At 40.5% G+C, this 14,856-nt stretch overlaps 1 protein-coding gene across 5 annotated transcripts in view; it reads left to right on the forward strand.

Moving 5' to 3' along the window:
* ncam1a (neural cell adhesion molecule 1a) overlaps positions 1-14,856 on the forward strand; it is a 203,283-nt gene that overhangs the window by 167,847 nt on the left and 20,580 nt on the right. For all 5 annotated transcript variants that reach the window (XM_084028508.1, XM_084028505.1, XM_084028506.1 and 2 more), the window contains 4 exons: positions 3,936-4,086; positions 11,149-11,333; positions 11,650-11,746; positions 14,166-14,333. In XM_084028508.1, the coding sequence (XP_083884634.1) occupies positions 3,936-4,086; positions 11,149-11,333; positions 11,650-11,746; positions 14,166-14,333 (601 nt within the window). The remainder of the gene's footprint in view (positions 1-3,935; positions 4,087-11,148; positions 11,334-11,649; positions 11,747-14,165; positions 14,334-14,856) is intronic.

Raw genomic sequence — 14,856 nt, forward strand, 5'->3', positions numbered from 1 at the left:
GATCTTCCTACCGTTGCATGTCCTGAGATATTGCCGGTTTTTGGTCCTGCACGGCAGCAGGGACGGAAAAGTTTCCACATTTAGTATTTTGAAAATCTACTGATTGTCAGTAATGCCTTAAAGACAGGAGCTGGTGGAGAAGAGGTTGAAGCTATTGTTTTTGACTGAGCAGGAGCGCCACAAGAACCTGTATAATGTCCCTCTTGAACTGCTGAAGGATGAAGGCCTGCAGTTTCTGGAGAGGTTGTACATTTTAAACGATCAAACTCTGCAGTCGCCGATAATAGCATCGAGGCCGCTAACGTTATGTGATTAGTCCTGGCGATGAATGGATCCTGAGTGGTGTTTTATGCTTAAAACAGTTTAATCGAATAGCTCACTTCAGAAAAGCCCTTCTGACACAGATGGAGGTCTGATTATAGGAAACCGGCCCTCGCTGGATGGCTGGCGATGTCAGCGGTAGCTGAGTGGAGGGTTCAGGCGGTCTGAGTGTCTGCAGAGACGAAAAAGGCCGCGTTGCGTTCGCTAAAAAGTTGTATCAGTTTGTCGATAGCGTAAACGCAGACATGGACGAGGTTGTTCCTGTCTGCTTCACGTGATGTTTAACAGAAACCACTTATCTGTTATGATCTGCTCTCTTTTTTTCCAGATCCGCTGTAAGTACTTAACGCCGGGGGCCCCTCAGCCGTCTGGGGCCCTCCTCCCCTGAATGTAAACATTTTGATCTCGCGATGACACGGACCACTTGAATGCACCATTAGTTTGAATTTGTGGACGAGGCACAGGTTGACCTTCGCGTGTCACATTCCCCCCCCTTGAATTTGGAGACCATTAATCATAAGTATTCTGGGTTCATCGGCCATTTGAAGACATTGTTGGCTCAGCTCGTCAGACTCATCACTTTAATTGTCCTTTGCAGTGACAGAATTTTAAAAAATGAACAGTAGGCACTTTTGGGAGGTGATGTTAAATACAAGGACTTTTTTAAGGGGTTGTGGGGGGGGGGCTTCACTCTTGATTGGTCAAGCAGATGGGATGTCACATCACGACAGCAAACACAGCAGTAGCCACCGTGTTATCAGCATCTGTATTGATGGAGGAAATGAGTCACAGATTAGGAGGGAAACAAAGGCACTTCAGAATGGGCATGGATACATCACACAACCAAACAATACGGGATATTTATTTATTTCATAGCAGAATTAAGGATCACAATGTTTGCTGCGAGGTAAACACTTCAGCATTAATGTGAAATAGAATCGATAACAGCATCAGCTTTACTTCTTCCTTTATTGTCTGTCTCACAACAGCTGATTTGCAGAAAGTCTAAAAGTTTCTCAGGTCTAGGAGCAGCAGACTGTAATGTTCGGCTCCAGACATCCATCACCTGACCCGTCATCTATAGTGCCATCGCCAGATCGATCGTCTTCAATATTACCTGTTGAACATCAGCATGTTAACGTTATTAGTGTTGGCGTTTTTACAGATGCTCAAAGACGCTTTACAGAAGCAACAAAATCATACAGAACAAAACCAAACGTTACGTGCAATACTTTCCTTTCTTTCTTCAAAATAAACTTTTGTCTTCACAGAAGATAAGTTTACAATTAGCAAAGTTGCGAGTCATAATTATGTATTTACAGAAATCCATTTTGACATCAATCCGACGTTATTTTTGCTCTGCTGTTCCTCTCATTTATTCCACTTAATTAAACAGTATAATATATAAAGTGTAATGTAGATGAACTAAAAGTATCATGTCTTGTAAGATCTTTTTGATTGGCTGCACAGCAGGTGTTAATTTCAATAATTAGTTGAAATTTGGAACTCAATGAAAACAAAACGGTTCTTGCACCTTGGTAACAGTGTGACAGCGTAACTTTAGTGTAAATATAGAAAGCATCGTTGATAATCACAGCATATGCTGTTTCTGGCTTCAGTCTTCTCTGATTTTAAACAGAACATGAGAAGTATGTAACACTCTAACGTCATTCCCTTCCTTTAAAAGTCCACCGATCTATTTCGTTTGGTGCGTTGTGTGATTAAAAACATATTGGAAGTAATGAAGTCCCATTCAAAGGGTCCGCCTGTTTCCTTCTACCTCTGTTGCATCATTAAATGATTATCCTCCATTAACCTTATCGCTGTTTACCTTCTAACCTTGGTCCGTCCTCTGTGGCGCAGTAAGGCGAGATTAATGCTGCCCTTTCTAAAATGTTCCCGGACACTCCCCCTCAGATCTCCAGCAAAACAGCAGAAATATTCAGTCACATCCCCCCCACTTTACTTTGTCGAGGCTGTCGCTTCACGCCAAGATGCTAAACAGTCAGTTATTTATAAAACATAAACGCTTAAGCACCAAGAATGCCTGAAATATTAATAGCAAATGATGGCAGGTAGGAGGAAGATGTATATCTGCTGTTGGTTTGAACTCAGAGTCACCTAGAGGGAAGAAAAGCTCTTACCATATTTTTTTTAGGGGGCCTGCTTCATGGCTCTACTTCATTATTGATGTCTTTTTTTTGCCTGCTACCTTCTGCAGCATATTTTATACCTCAATTGATATCCTGGTGAGGAGCTTGCATTATATATATATATATATTTTTTTTTTGCATCATACACACTGTTGTGGTCAGATATGACTATAAAAGCGACCTTTTGGCCTCATCTTTGTTTTTGGTAGCTTGAACACTGCAGGTCAAGCTAGGTTGCAGCGCATAATTAAACAAAACTAAAAGCGAGGTCACCCGGTTTGTGATCCCGGCTGCACAAGCTGTGTGCGCGCTCTGAGTACGGCGTCCTCCCCGACCCGGCGGATCCACAATGCAACAGGTTCCGCCGAGTAGGCGGGACAATTGAGAGAATCAACAAGAAAAAAACCAAAAGGTTTAATGGTTCACAACTGCAATTATAGTGTTCCAACTTCAATTAAACTGCCTATAAACCTACAACTACACTAGTTTAATGTTTCCGACAGCAATCGACACCCTAGGAGTCCCGAGTATATTCCCTGGGGCTTTCCATGACCCAGGCGCCTCACTAATAGACACTCAGAGACTGACGAAGCATAAAGAGTGCCACAGTGTCATGGATGGGTCAGACAAAAGTGAAAAGTGGTTTAGCTCCGTTTACAAACTGTGAATAAATCTTTTGAGTGTTGTATTAAGGAATATTTCCTCATGTTGCACACGAATGTAGAGGCCTTGTTTAAAAGGCAAAGGGGTCTCTGCACTTACTAAGTGGTTTTGTTGCCTAAACCTGACTTCCTGTGAAGACAAAAGTTCATATTAGAGGGAGGAGGGTATCGCTGTTTGAAGCTTGGGGCCACTGAAGAAGCGGGTCTCTAATAATAACATCCACCGTGGCCTTAAACTTGATTATTTGTCCAAGATGAGGCTAAAGTCTGGTGTGTCCCTATATTTTCTTATTATCTACAAATCCAGAGCTCTTGTCTCCGTCCCGTCGCGTGGCAATCACCGTACAATAAGAAAAATATAGAAATACACCAGCCTTACCTTTTTGATTTTCTCATAAAAAAAATGAAGGCGCCAGCTTCCAAGAAGATTGTCTTTTCTTCTACTTCTTCTTCATCTTCCTCATCGTCTCCTTCAGCTTCTTCTGTTTCCAAGGTGTTAATATCCTATTGAAGCTCTGCTTTTCACCTTTTCTCGATCCGGCAGCTCATCATATGGTGTTTTTGCACTATACGCTTCACACTGAGGTCACCTGCCAATTAAACAGTTTTCATCACAGTATCACACTTTCTTTCACTCCTCTTCTTTTTTTTCAGCAGCTGATGACGTAAGAGTTTCCAGTTAATCACCCGTTTTTGTTATTTGAATGAAGCGTGTTTAGACAAATATAAAGACTGACGAGCTGAGGGATGATTCACGTCTTTACAAGTGAGACTAATGACTTTCTCCTCTTCTTCGTAGAGCCTCGATAGAAACATCGTGGTTCGCAGCCACGCTCGCGTTTCCTCTCTCACCTTGAAGAACGTGCTCTTCACGTACGCCGGCCAGTATCTCTGCACCGCCGGCAACTCCATCGGCCAGGACAACCAGCACATGTACCTGGAGGTCCGCTGTAAGTCGCCCCACTCTCTTCCTGCTCGATGCTGTCTTATTCAGAAGTGTTTTGTTTTGTTCCTCAATTTTGGGGTGAAAGAAAGTAAATACGGTTTTTCCTCAAATTGTTATTTGTTGGAGAAAAATTATATTCTTGTGTGATTTAACTTAATTTGTTTAATCTTTTGAATTTATTTTATTATTATTTTTATTTTTTAATTCATTTCACACATCTTTCTTGTTCTTGTTATATATATATTTTTTTAAATAATGATGTTTATATTAAATAGATTTTTAGTATATTTTATTATTAGATTTTTTGCAAATAATGATTATATTAAATGTATTTAAAAAATATTTTTTATTATTATATTTGTACAAATAATGATTATATTAAATAGATTTTTAGCACAGTTTTATTATTAGATTTTTTACAAATAATAATGATTGTATAAAATTTATTTTAAACATGTTTTTATTATCATATTTTTTACAAATAATTATTATATTAAATAAAATCGATTTTTAGCGTAATTTTATTATTATATTTCTCATTTCATAATATTTTTACTTTTTATTTTTTACATGGCCAAAATCCTAGACACTGACTCCTACACACATTATTAAATAATACATTTAATATTAAATAATATAAGTCAAATTCTCTGATTCACTAAAATAAAGGAGGGACTAAATCAATTAAAGGAACATATTTGAATAGGGTTGTTGTGTGAGGACCGTCGGCTATGTAACACACTGACTGTGATAAGTACCTCACACAACCCCACTTCAAACACTCTGAACTCGCCCTTTTAATCCGGATACAAAGGCTAAAAGGACATTTTTCGGCATTCATCTGTCTTGTTGGCCTCGACCTGCACCAGCTGCTGCTGTTGCGTCTGCATCCCCCCCCCCCCTGTGATTAAGACTGCAGTGGAAAACGTTTGTGACGAGTCATCAATGCTAGAATCATGACTGGACCGTGATGCATCATCGCCGGTCATGTTGCATTCCAGGAGTGATTGTGTTGTGTTTTTTCTGTCCAGACGTTATTCTCTCCACACGTCTGCTCAGATAGTGATTTCCCTCCATTTTCCTTCAAATTACTTTTGACAGCAGCATGGCAGCTTCTTTTTTTTCCCTCTGGGCTTTGTTCATTAGCTGTTGATTTTTTTTACCTGAAGGCAGAAAAATCAATAACACAAAGCTTTTCACAAACACAGCCCGACAGAGTCCACAGGTATCCCGTCTTCAGATAGTCACTGCAGCTGATCAGTTCAACCCTGAATCCGAGAGCCGACGCTTACTGCCGTTTCTTTATTAACGCGTTACTTTGTTAATTTAGCACATCATTTACCCCAGCAATTAAAACAGAATCAGGAGGGAAGTTTTAGATTAAAAAAGGGAAAGAAAGCCACAATTATCGAATCTTACAAAACTGTTATAAAAAAGAAGAGAATGTGACGTATGCCATCACGTGTGAAATAACGAGATAAAATGAATGTTTTACGTCACTCATCGATCACTTTGTACTTCCCTGAGTCGAGGAGGACTTGAGCACACGTTCATATTGTCACAGATAATAACATCAACTTTCAGTCTCAGTCTGGAAAACTATCTTGGCAAAAAAAAAAAAAGATTCTGCTGACTGTAAACGTTACAAGTTCTTTATTTTATTGTATTTTTTCAAAGCAACCAAGTGGTGCGAGCAGCAGCAATTTCCATCTCAGGTGAAGTGAAGCAGCATAAAGTCACAGTGCAGCATCAGCGTGTGTGTGTGTGTGTGTGTGTGTGTGTGTGTGTGTGTGTGTGTGTGTGTGTGTGTGTGTGTGTGTGTGTGTGTGTATGTAAAGATGATGTCGCCTGTCAAAGGAAATGTGCTCCTGGTGTAAATATCAAAGACATTTCTTTTACTCTGGGCCTTCAAGTATCAGCCATATTTCCCTGTTCCAGTTAATAACCTGCTCCGGGTGTCTCAGATTCATCAGAATTCTACGTTGTCCCTCATTTGTATGGTGAAACCCATATCATTAATTTATTATACAAAATGACCACATTGTATTCACACTAAACACGACTGGAGCAACAGGCGGCTCGGCCTTATCCTCCATGAATATATTCATTCTAGAGATGTCAATTAAAACGACCTCACCTTGTTGATTTACTTCACAGTTTAACCTGCAGTTTAAAGGAGATTTTTTTTTCATTTTTAAACACGGCAATGACTACAAACACATAAATATTGAAATCAGAAGAGGGCCGAGGGGGGAAGTGCTTGTTAAGACCAAAGGAATGTTTCTGTAAGATGGAGTGGTCTGGACGGTCGCCTCTGTTTCTGGGGGATCAGTGAGAGAGCAGATTGCTGGGTCAGTGGTACCACTGCGATTTGTTTCCATGGAAACAAAGGTCTCATTTCTGACATAGCCTCAAGGTACACTGGCTTGTGAGGCTTAAAATTCTGTGCAGCGGTGTAATTACTGCCTTCTTTGAGCATCCCAACTCCAGACTAAAAATGCTTGTGCATCCGTTTTGCCATAGATTGACAGTTATATGTATAACTATATATATAAGAGACTGACAGGAGTTATGAGGTGAGTTCGGACCATCAAGATGCCTTAAATACACGTTGTTTTCATCGTTTTCACTCCAACTCTGATGTCCAGGACTGCAGAGACGGATCAAATCTGCCTTGGACTGGCTGTTTTAATCTTCAGGGGAAACATTCTTTCCCATCAAGCAGATATGTCTTTGTGTTTTGCATATATTATACCATCATTTACTCAACACACCACTGTAAAGATTGGATGTGCACAGTGGAAAACCCTGAATCTCACTTGATCTCATTAGAAATCTATGGAATGTCACCTGCTTATAAAAGAAAAAACAAAGAGATAAATGAAGCCAATGAAGGCTTAATTGGATTAATATGCCCCCGCTCTCAATGCGCTAGCACATTTTTGGCTGTGAGATATAATCGTGACGCAGCACTGATGGAGTTGTTTGAGGGGCCTTCGCAGTTAGCCGGAGTAATCAGCAAGTAATCAGGTAGCTGATTCACTGTTCCCAAGCAATTATCGATAAGAAAAGGTGCTTTGTCTCGAGCACGGCTCTCACTCTGTGTCCCTCTCCCTCCCTCTCTCTCTCGCCACTCACCCGCCCACACAATGAAGGTGTTATCTGAGCGTGGAACTTCCTATCTGCTGCTCGCCGTGATCCCATTAGCCGGGCTGAGTGTGTGTCTACCTTCGCTGAAGGGCCGATAGGAAAGTGTTCATAACCGCTCGGGGTTAGAGCTCCCTTTTTTTGTCAGCATCTGAGGTTTTGTTTAGCATGAATGATGAAAACCATGTTTGTGCTGCATGCAGGTTCTGTCCTGCTGACCAATGCAGGGATGATAGATATTTGTAGGCCAAACCAGACGTTAGCAACACAGCAGACCAGATCCCATCCCTCCATTCGTACCTTCCACACTAGAAACATAGACATATAATATTCCCTGTATAGTTTATTTATCACACCTCTGGTGTGTAAAAGCTGAAGCTGCAACTATCGTATTGGAGCCAATCGTCAATATGTTGACATTTTTTAAACAACTGTCTTATCCTTGACGTGGTAGAATCGGCATCTATGCAGTCAGCTGACTCTAAAAGAATATATTAATTATTGATTAACGTGTCAAACACAAACCTAAATCTACGATGGCCATTGTAGGTATAAAAAAGAATTCCAAAAATATTCCCAGAAAAACGTTTTAAATTTATGAGGAAAAAAGTTTACCAGATTATAAAGTCGCAAATTTACAAAAAAGGTCGCAAATTTACAAGAAAAAAGTTGCAAATTTACCAGATTATATAGTCGTACATTCATAAAAAAAAGGGGGGCACAAATTTACAAGAAAAAAGTCGCAAATTTACGAAACATGGCGCAAATTTACAAGAAAAAAGTTGCAGATTTAGGTTTACATAGTTGTATGCCATGAAACATTTATTTAGATGTAGGCCTCCTAGACTGAGGGACTTAAATGATTTAGTGTACATATAGCCGATATAAATAAGTCTCGTGCTATAATATACAATATATAGCAGTAAAATCTACCGCTAGCATCTTAGCCCAACTGCCCGATCAATAAACACCCATAAAATGACAATTTGGCCTAATATAAAAAAAACTAGAATAACCATCAACATCATCACCCTAAGAACCTGAACGAAGCATTATGATATATTAATTAGTCCGGCTAGCATCAATGCTGTTTATTAGCATCGTTATTTCCTGTACAAAACACTAAAGTTACTAATTTGACAAAGCACAATCATTTAAACAGAGCAATATAGAATATAATCCACTCGCCCTCATACACAGCAAGTGAGTTGGCTGACTACAGCCCTCAGTTCAATTTCTTTTCTTTTCATACAATGGCGCTAATATGTTACTCGTATGAATCCAATCGAGTATCATTCATTCATCTCCACTGAACCCTAACAACCCCCCCCCCCCCCCCCCCCCCCCCCCCGGAACCGTCATGATCTTGTTGTGAAATTATATTCTTTGAAATCTGGACATAAATTCATGTAACAGAATTGTAACCGAGTGTTCTCACGGCCACAAAACAATGAATCAATATCAAAGCAGTGCTGGCAGAAGCTGTATCTTATTAGAGCTGCCTCTCCCACAATGCAACATTATAATTCAACACACATACACACAGTCGACTCGTATAATGTGTTTTATCTTTATTCATTATGGTGAATAAGACATAATAAAAAGCAATGACTCTCCCGCTCCTAGAGGTGACAAAATACTTACATTCCACTCTATTATATACAGTATATGAATTTTCTATCATTAGTATATGACATTTTCAGGGCACATCTCAGAAAATATGACAATTTTATATTGTTGTTGTTATTGGTGATATATATATATATTATTGTTGTTGAACGGAACAAGTTTATGATGAGTTGATTGTCAACACTGATATTCAGCATTTTTATGGTTATCGGTATAGGTAATTTTTTTCTGCTGATTTGCAGATAAAATCATTTGAATTAATAATTATTTGTAATTAGTTCAGCCTATTAACAGTGAAGGCTACCATCCCACAGACTGGCAGAAGAAGGGATTTGCAGACTGGAGCTAGCGGAGTTTTTTCTCAAAGGTTCAATCTTTTATTCATATTTTCTTTATAAAAACTTCAGGGAACTATTGTATTTATTTATTTATTGTGTATCTTTTGTTCAACTTTCTAACAATCCTGCTGATAGATCCCTGCACTTTTTGCGTGAAGGTCATGTTGAAAGGTTCTGTGAATATACGTTTTAAGGAATTTCAACAAAGTTTAGTTTTAAGTTTTTGTGTTTTGGGCCTTTTTTGACCCTTTTTACTGCAAACAAATATCAGTTATTGATCTCCTAGATTAGTGCACATCTTTATCGGCCTTGAAAAAGCCATAGCGGTTGACCCCTAATCACAACCCTGGTTATGTGTGACTTACACGAGCACCACTATCAGATACATTACTGTTATGTGCAAACATATCAATAACGTCACCTGCACTGGGTCAGGAGGCTGCGGGAATCAAACAGGCGAGTCACGGCTGCGAGGCAACAAGCCTGAAAGCAGCATTGATAGAAGGAGTGAGGGTCTAATCAGGGCTGCAGGAGACGGAGCGTTTATTGACCCGGGCCTCCTTCCATCACTTCCAGATGCAGCGCACTGCACGGTTTCCAAGGATCTGGGGTCAGTAAGCAAAGCCCTCGGCGGTGTCAGGGGCCACGGTGCTTTACAGCACGCAGGAAGGAACGCATACTTCACTGCATTCACAAGCACTTCTCCATGATGTGTGCAGGGTTTAATGCACAGAAACAATGGAGGAAATAACCGCCATCTATTATAGCCTCCGTCATGATGCCTGAAATTAAGGCTCAGAGTTTTGGACCATATGGTATCAATTAGATTCAATGAGCCCGTTAAAAGGAGGCTGCTAAACGCAGCTAACACGCTATCACCAACAGTAGCAGTGTTTCCCTGTAGGTATCGGATATAGACGTTTTCTAATTCCTGGTCAATTACAAAATGGAGAAGCTGAAACGTCCGTAACCGTTAGCAACACTCGGTTCTAAAGATAAGCTGAAGATAGCTAAAGCTAAAGATAAGATATACTTTATTATCCCTCGTGTGGGGAATTTGTCCTGGGCTAGACAAGTGCCGTCACACTGTAATAATGGTATTTAAAAGTGTTAGTAATTGCTGAGCGGGGTCATGTTGCAATCCACCAAGTAAACAGTTGTCGGATGTACAGGAGTTAGAAAGATACAGCCGTTATAGACGACACCTAGCATTTGTTTGCCTTTAAGATCGCAGGTTCTGTCGGCGGTGCCGGTGATTGCTCCGGTTGCCCTCGAGTGTGTGTTTTTCCGTTTTTCCGTCTTTTTTTCTGATTGCATACATTTGTAACTGAAGTGTCTGGCTGGTGGCCGTTGATACGATCAGCTGGAAAATGCTAAGAAAGAGGGAACGGAAGGCAATATTGCCAATCCCACAATTCTTTGCTTCTGCGATAAAAGACACCATGTGGCCTTTTCACAGCTGACTGATGCTTATCAGTCCTGCAGATTTTTGCACACAGAGATTTGACTGGTTTTTGATGATAATGTGGATGCTTGTGGAGTAAGGGTGTGGAATCCGTCAATATGTCCTCTCTCTGCCTGCTCTCACACACTTCTGGAGTCAGTTCAAGAGTTTGTACTCTAAAACGTATGATTGTGGAAAAACACCAATAAAGTTTAAACTTTAAGAATCCCTAAAACAAGGAAAGTAAGCGTGCATCCTAACATTCTTTGGAATAGATGAATCTTCGAATCTTTGTCTTGTCTCACTTTGTTGTTTTCCATAAGCAATGCAACTACAATGTTGAATGTTTTTTTAATCATTGATTAAAACAGAATAAAGCTCTGCATTTTCCGATGTCTCTTTCCGTTGGTTCTGTCCAGATGAACCAGATTAAAAGGAGGTTCAGATGATCGGTAAACTGTTCCTAACGTGCCCGTTGTGATGTTTCCCCCCTTGTGCCTCGCTGCAGATGCTCCAAAGATCATGGGCACGGTGACGGTGTACACGTGGGAGGGCAACGCCGCCAACATCAGCTGCGAGGTGGAGGCCCACCCCGGGGCCTCGGTGGTCTGGTTCAGGGACTACCTCCAGCTCCCCTCCGCCAACACCACCAACGTGAAGATCTACAACACGCCGACCATCAGCTACCTGGAGGTCTGCTGCTCCTCGCCAACACACGGCACAATCGTTAATACATAAAGATGCATGAAAAGCTGACAAGTAACTCCTAGAGAGATTGTAATAGTAGAGTGCTACATGCTAACGATCCTGCGTGTAACGATCAGTTCCTGAACATCTGCATAATGAATCACTCTCGTTCAGCCACAAATAAACCGCAACATGGAAGAAAACCAACAACTTACCATTCATACAAGTTCTCTACGGCTCGGCTCGGTTTCCTGGTAGTGTTTCTTTGTTGTTCAGTTGCAGTGCCTTCGCCAAATCACCTTTTTGTGTTTCTGTATCTCAGATTACACCAGAATCCCAGAATGACTTCGGGAGCTACAACTGCACAGCAACCAATGCAATGGGCTCCGAGTCCAAGGAGTTCCTTCTGATCCAAGCAGGTACGACCTTTGATTGTTGTTGTTGGTTTTTATCAGACAAAAGTTTGAAGAACAAATGCAATCAGTACTTCACAGCCTAGAAATGATGTGGCGATACCTGTAATGGGTTACGCCAAAGAGAAGGAAAATGTGATATATATATATATATAAGATTATGGATCCAGCCACCCACAGCCAAATAGTGGTTCCAAGGTCAGGATTAATGTCCGGCATTACAGCTCACAGCTAACAGCTCAGCAATATAACCCGGTGCAATGCCCATTTAAAAGTTATGGATACCATTTTAAAGTAACATCTAAAGGTAATCAGAAGCGCGGGGGAGCGAGGATACGTGAAAAGACGTCCAAGAGGCAGCGTGTACATAGAGGATAAAGTCAAACCAATCTGGCACGTAATGGATGTGACCTTTAAAAGTCGTATTTCTTTGCACTGCATTGGGTTTATGTTGGCTTTATTTGGTATGTAAATTGCCTTGGACCCTTTGGAGGGATGGAGGGTCACTAAGGACCTTGTCTAAATACAGAGTAGTCAAATTAATTGCGCTAACAACCTCTGCTGCCACTGTGTGTTACACTGTAGGCCCTTTGAGGTGTTTCCTCTCTGCTTTCTCTCCTTTGCTTCATAACTCATTACAACGCCTGAAGTGACTCCCGCCGACACCAGTCGGACTGAGAAAGGGTGCTGAAAAGAACACAAATCTACACATTGCGATGTCAATTAGCAACATTTCGACAAGCAGCACGAGACGAAGAGCTTCGCTTAACAAAACGATATCAATTTCAAGGGCAATTAAACTTAGTCTGTGCATTACATGCTAATGGTACATGATCCAGCAAAGATCAAATAGGGTTGTCATTACGGATGTTCGCATGAATGTAGTGTGTTTACATCTACATGAATGGATGGATGATTAGTTGATTCTTCCACCTTTTAGCACTGCTTCATCAGATCTACTTATTGGTCAAAGTACCAGGAAGGTGGACAATCACATTTAATTCACAATAAAAGTCCCAATATTTTTTGCTGCAGTATTAGTACACTTCTTTTATTGAAGAATAGCCCCTAACACTGCTCAGCTAATTCGCCAATAAACACATTTTCCTATAAATCCTTCACAATAAAAGTCCCCCGTTATGTTGTTATTTTAAAGCTTCTATTTTGAAGCAGCAAAATCGGGAAACGTTGGGTTTTCCTTATTTGTGACTTATAAGGACTCAAACAGCTTGTCTTGCCAATGAGATCCTCACTCAATGCAAGCCAGGCCACCTTGGCATGTGGTCTGACGGATCGGATCCCAATACGAGCGAGATCTGATCCCAGAGCGTACAGGCTTAGGGGAGCATGGCTGTGAATAGTAAATATCTCATCTATTAGGTTAATTATCTTATGTACAAGTGGACATCGTAGCTTTAAAGAGGGACAGTCACCCCATTAAGAAAAAAAACTTGTATAAACTCAATCAAATTTTATGAGCAACAATTGCAAAGACACTGTTTAACAACCACATTACATGCTGATTACCACCATTAGGCCCCTCAAGTCGCAGCGTTACGTATCGCATCTCCAGAGGACTACTTAATTGCGTAGGATACTTCACCTCGGTGAAACTCTGGCCATATCTTCTGGAGGTAAAGCTGTCGCTGCAGGTTTGTTCCGGCTCGTTCAGGCTTGTCCGACAGATCTGCAGCACTTTGGTGACCGGAGGCTTCGGGGCTCGCCGGCACCACGACTGTCAGAAAGGCTGATTTAAAAGCAGAACAGTATCACGAGGCGTCGCAGTGGCCGGTATCAGGCTCAACGGCTTTATTTCTAAAGCTCTCGTACAAAACCCGGACACCAATATATATAGGATGACCTTTTTAATAATATCTTGAACATGAAATATACATTAATTGAATGAAGCAACATTTTCATAGACACTGCAGATCGCTACACCTCTTATAATGGTTATTAGGCATATCAGGCATATCACGATTATCCCAGCCAAAATAATTTATAATAAGATTCACAATAGTATCTTGATAATCAGCAAAATGTGCTTTTTTATGGACACAACTTTTCTTGAACACCCTTTTCAGTGAAAAGCAATCAAATACTTAAATAAGATGATTGTGAATCGAATGTCTCATATGGCTGCGTAAATAAATAAAAATATGTTTTTGTATCCTGAATTTTTAACATCAGATTTTATTTTGAACTTCTCTGTCATGATCAAGCTAAACATCTTTTTCAACACTTGAGACGATATGTACGATAATTGTAAAGAGTGTTTTTTTTCTATATCGTCCCGCCCCTACTGGGTAAACTTGGAGTTACATGCATTTTGTGAATCATGTTATTGTGTTGGAGTCTTTGCAGCAGTGCTAGCTTTTTTAATTTGTTTTTGAGAAGGCTTTTTTTTTTTCTATCTGCGTTGCAGAAGTGCCGTCATCGCCAGAGATCCAGCTGGTGGAACCGTTCTCCAGCACAGCAGTGGTGATATTTCAAGAGCCCGTCTCCTCTGGTGGCGTTTCCATCATCAAGTACAGAGTGGAATGGCGTTTGCCTGGCCAGGATTGGACTGGCAGCGAGCACGATGCTAAGAACGGTGAGTCACCCGTCTCTCATGACTATATTTCATCGGACGTACGTTTTGTACAGAAAAATCTGTGCAAACACAACAAATAAATTAAAAGAAATCTAATTTAGTTGTTTTGCTTCAAAGGTATCTATCTCCTTGGCAACCGATCAGAAACACCTGCTGCGATGTAGATATCCACTCAATGTCACTCAGTGTTGAATTGGTCTTTAAGTCCATGAGTCACAACACACATTTCCCCTGAAAGCCTTAAACAAATATATACTTTTCAATCAAGCAGAGTGCATGTAAGAGATGTTATTAAATCCTCTCTTCAGATGCGTTACCTGCAGCAGATACACCTTCACCCCCCCCCCCCCCCGAGTTATTTTAGCACCCAATTTACACATCTTGCAACAGAAGTCATCTCCTCCATCTCAAATGAGTGTTGATTAATAACATACAATTTTAAAAAATAGCTTTTTAAAAACTCAGATCTTGTGTCGTTGTTTTTTTATCATGAGATTTTAGGTCACCCACATATTGTAATTAT

The sequence above is a fragment of the Eutrigla gurnardus genome (genome assembly GCF_963514095.1).
Source record: "Eutrigla gurnardus genome assembly, chromosome: 15".
Taxonomy (NCBI): Eukaryota; Metazoa; Chordata; class Actinopteri; order Perciformes; family Triglidae; genus Eutrigla; species Eutrigla gurnardus.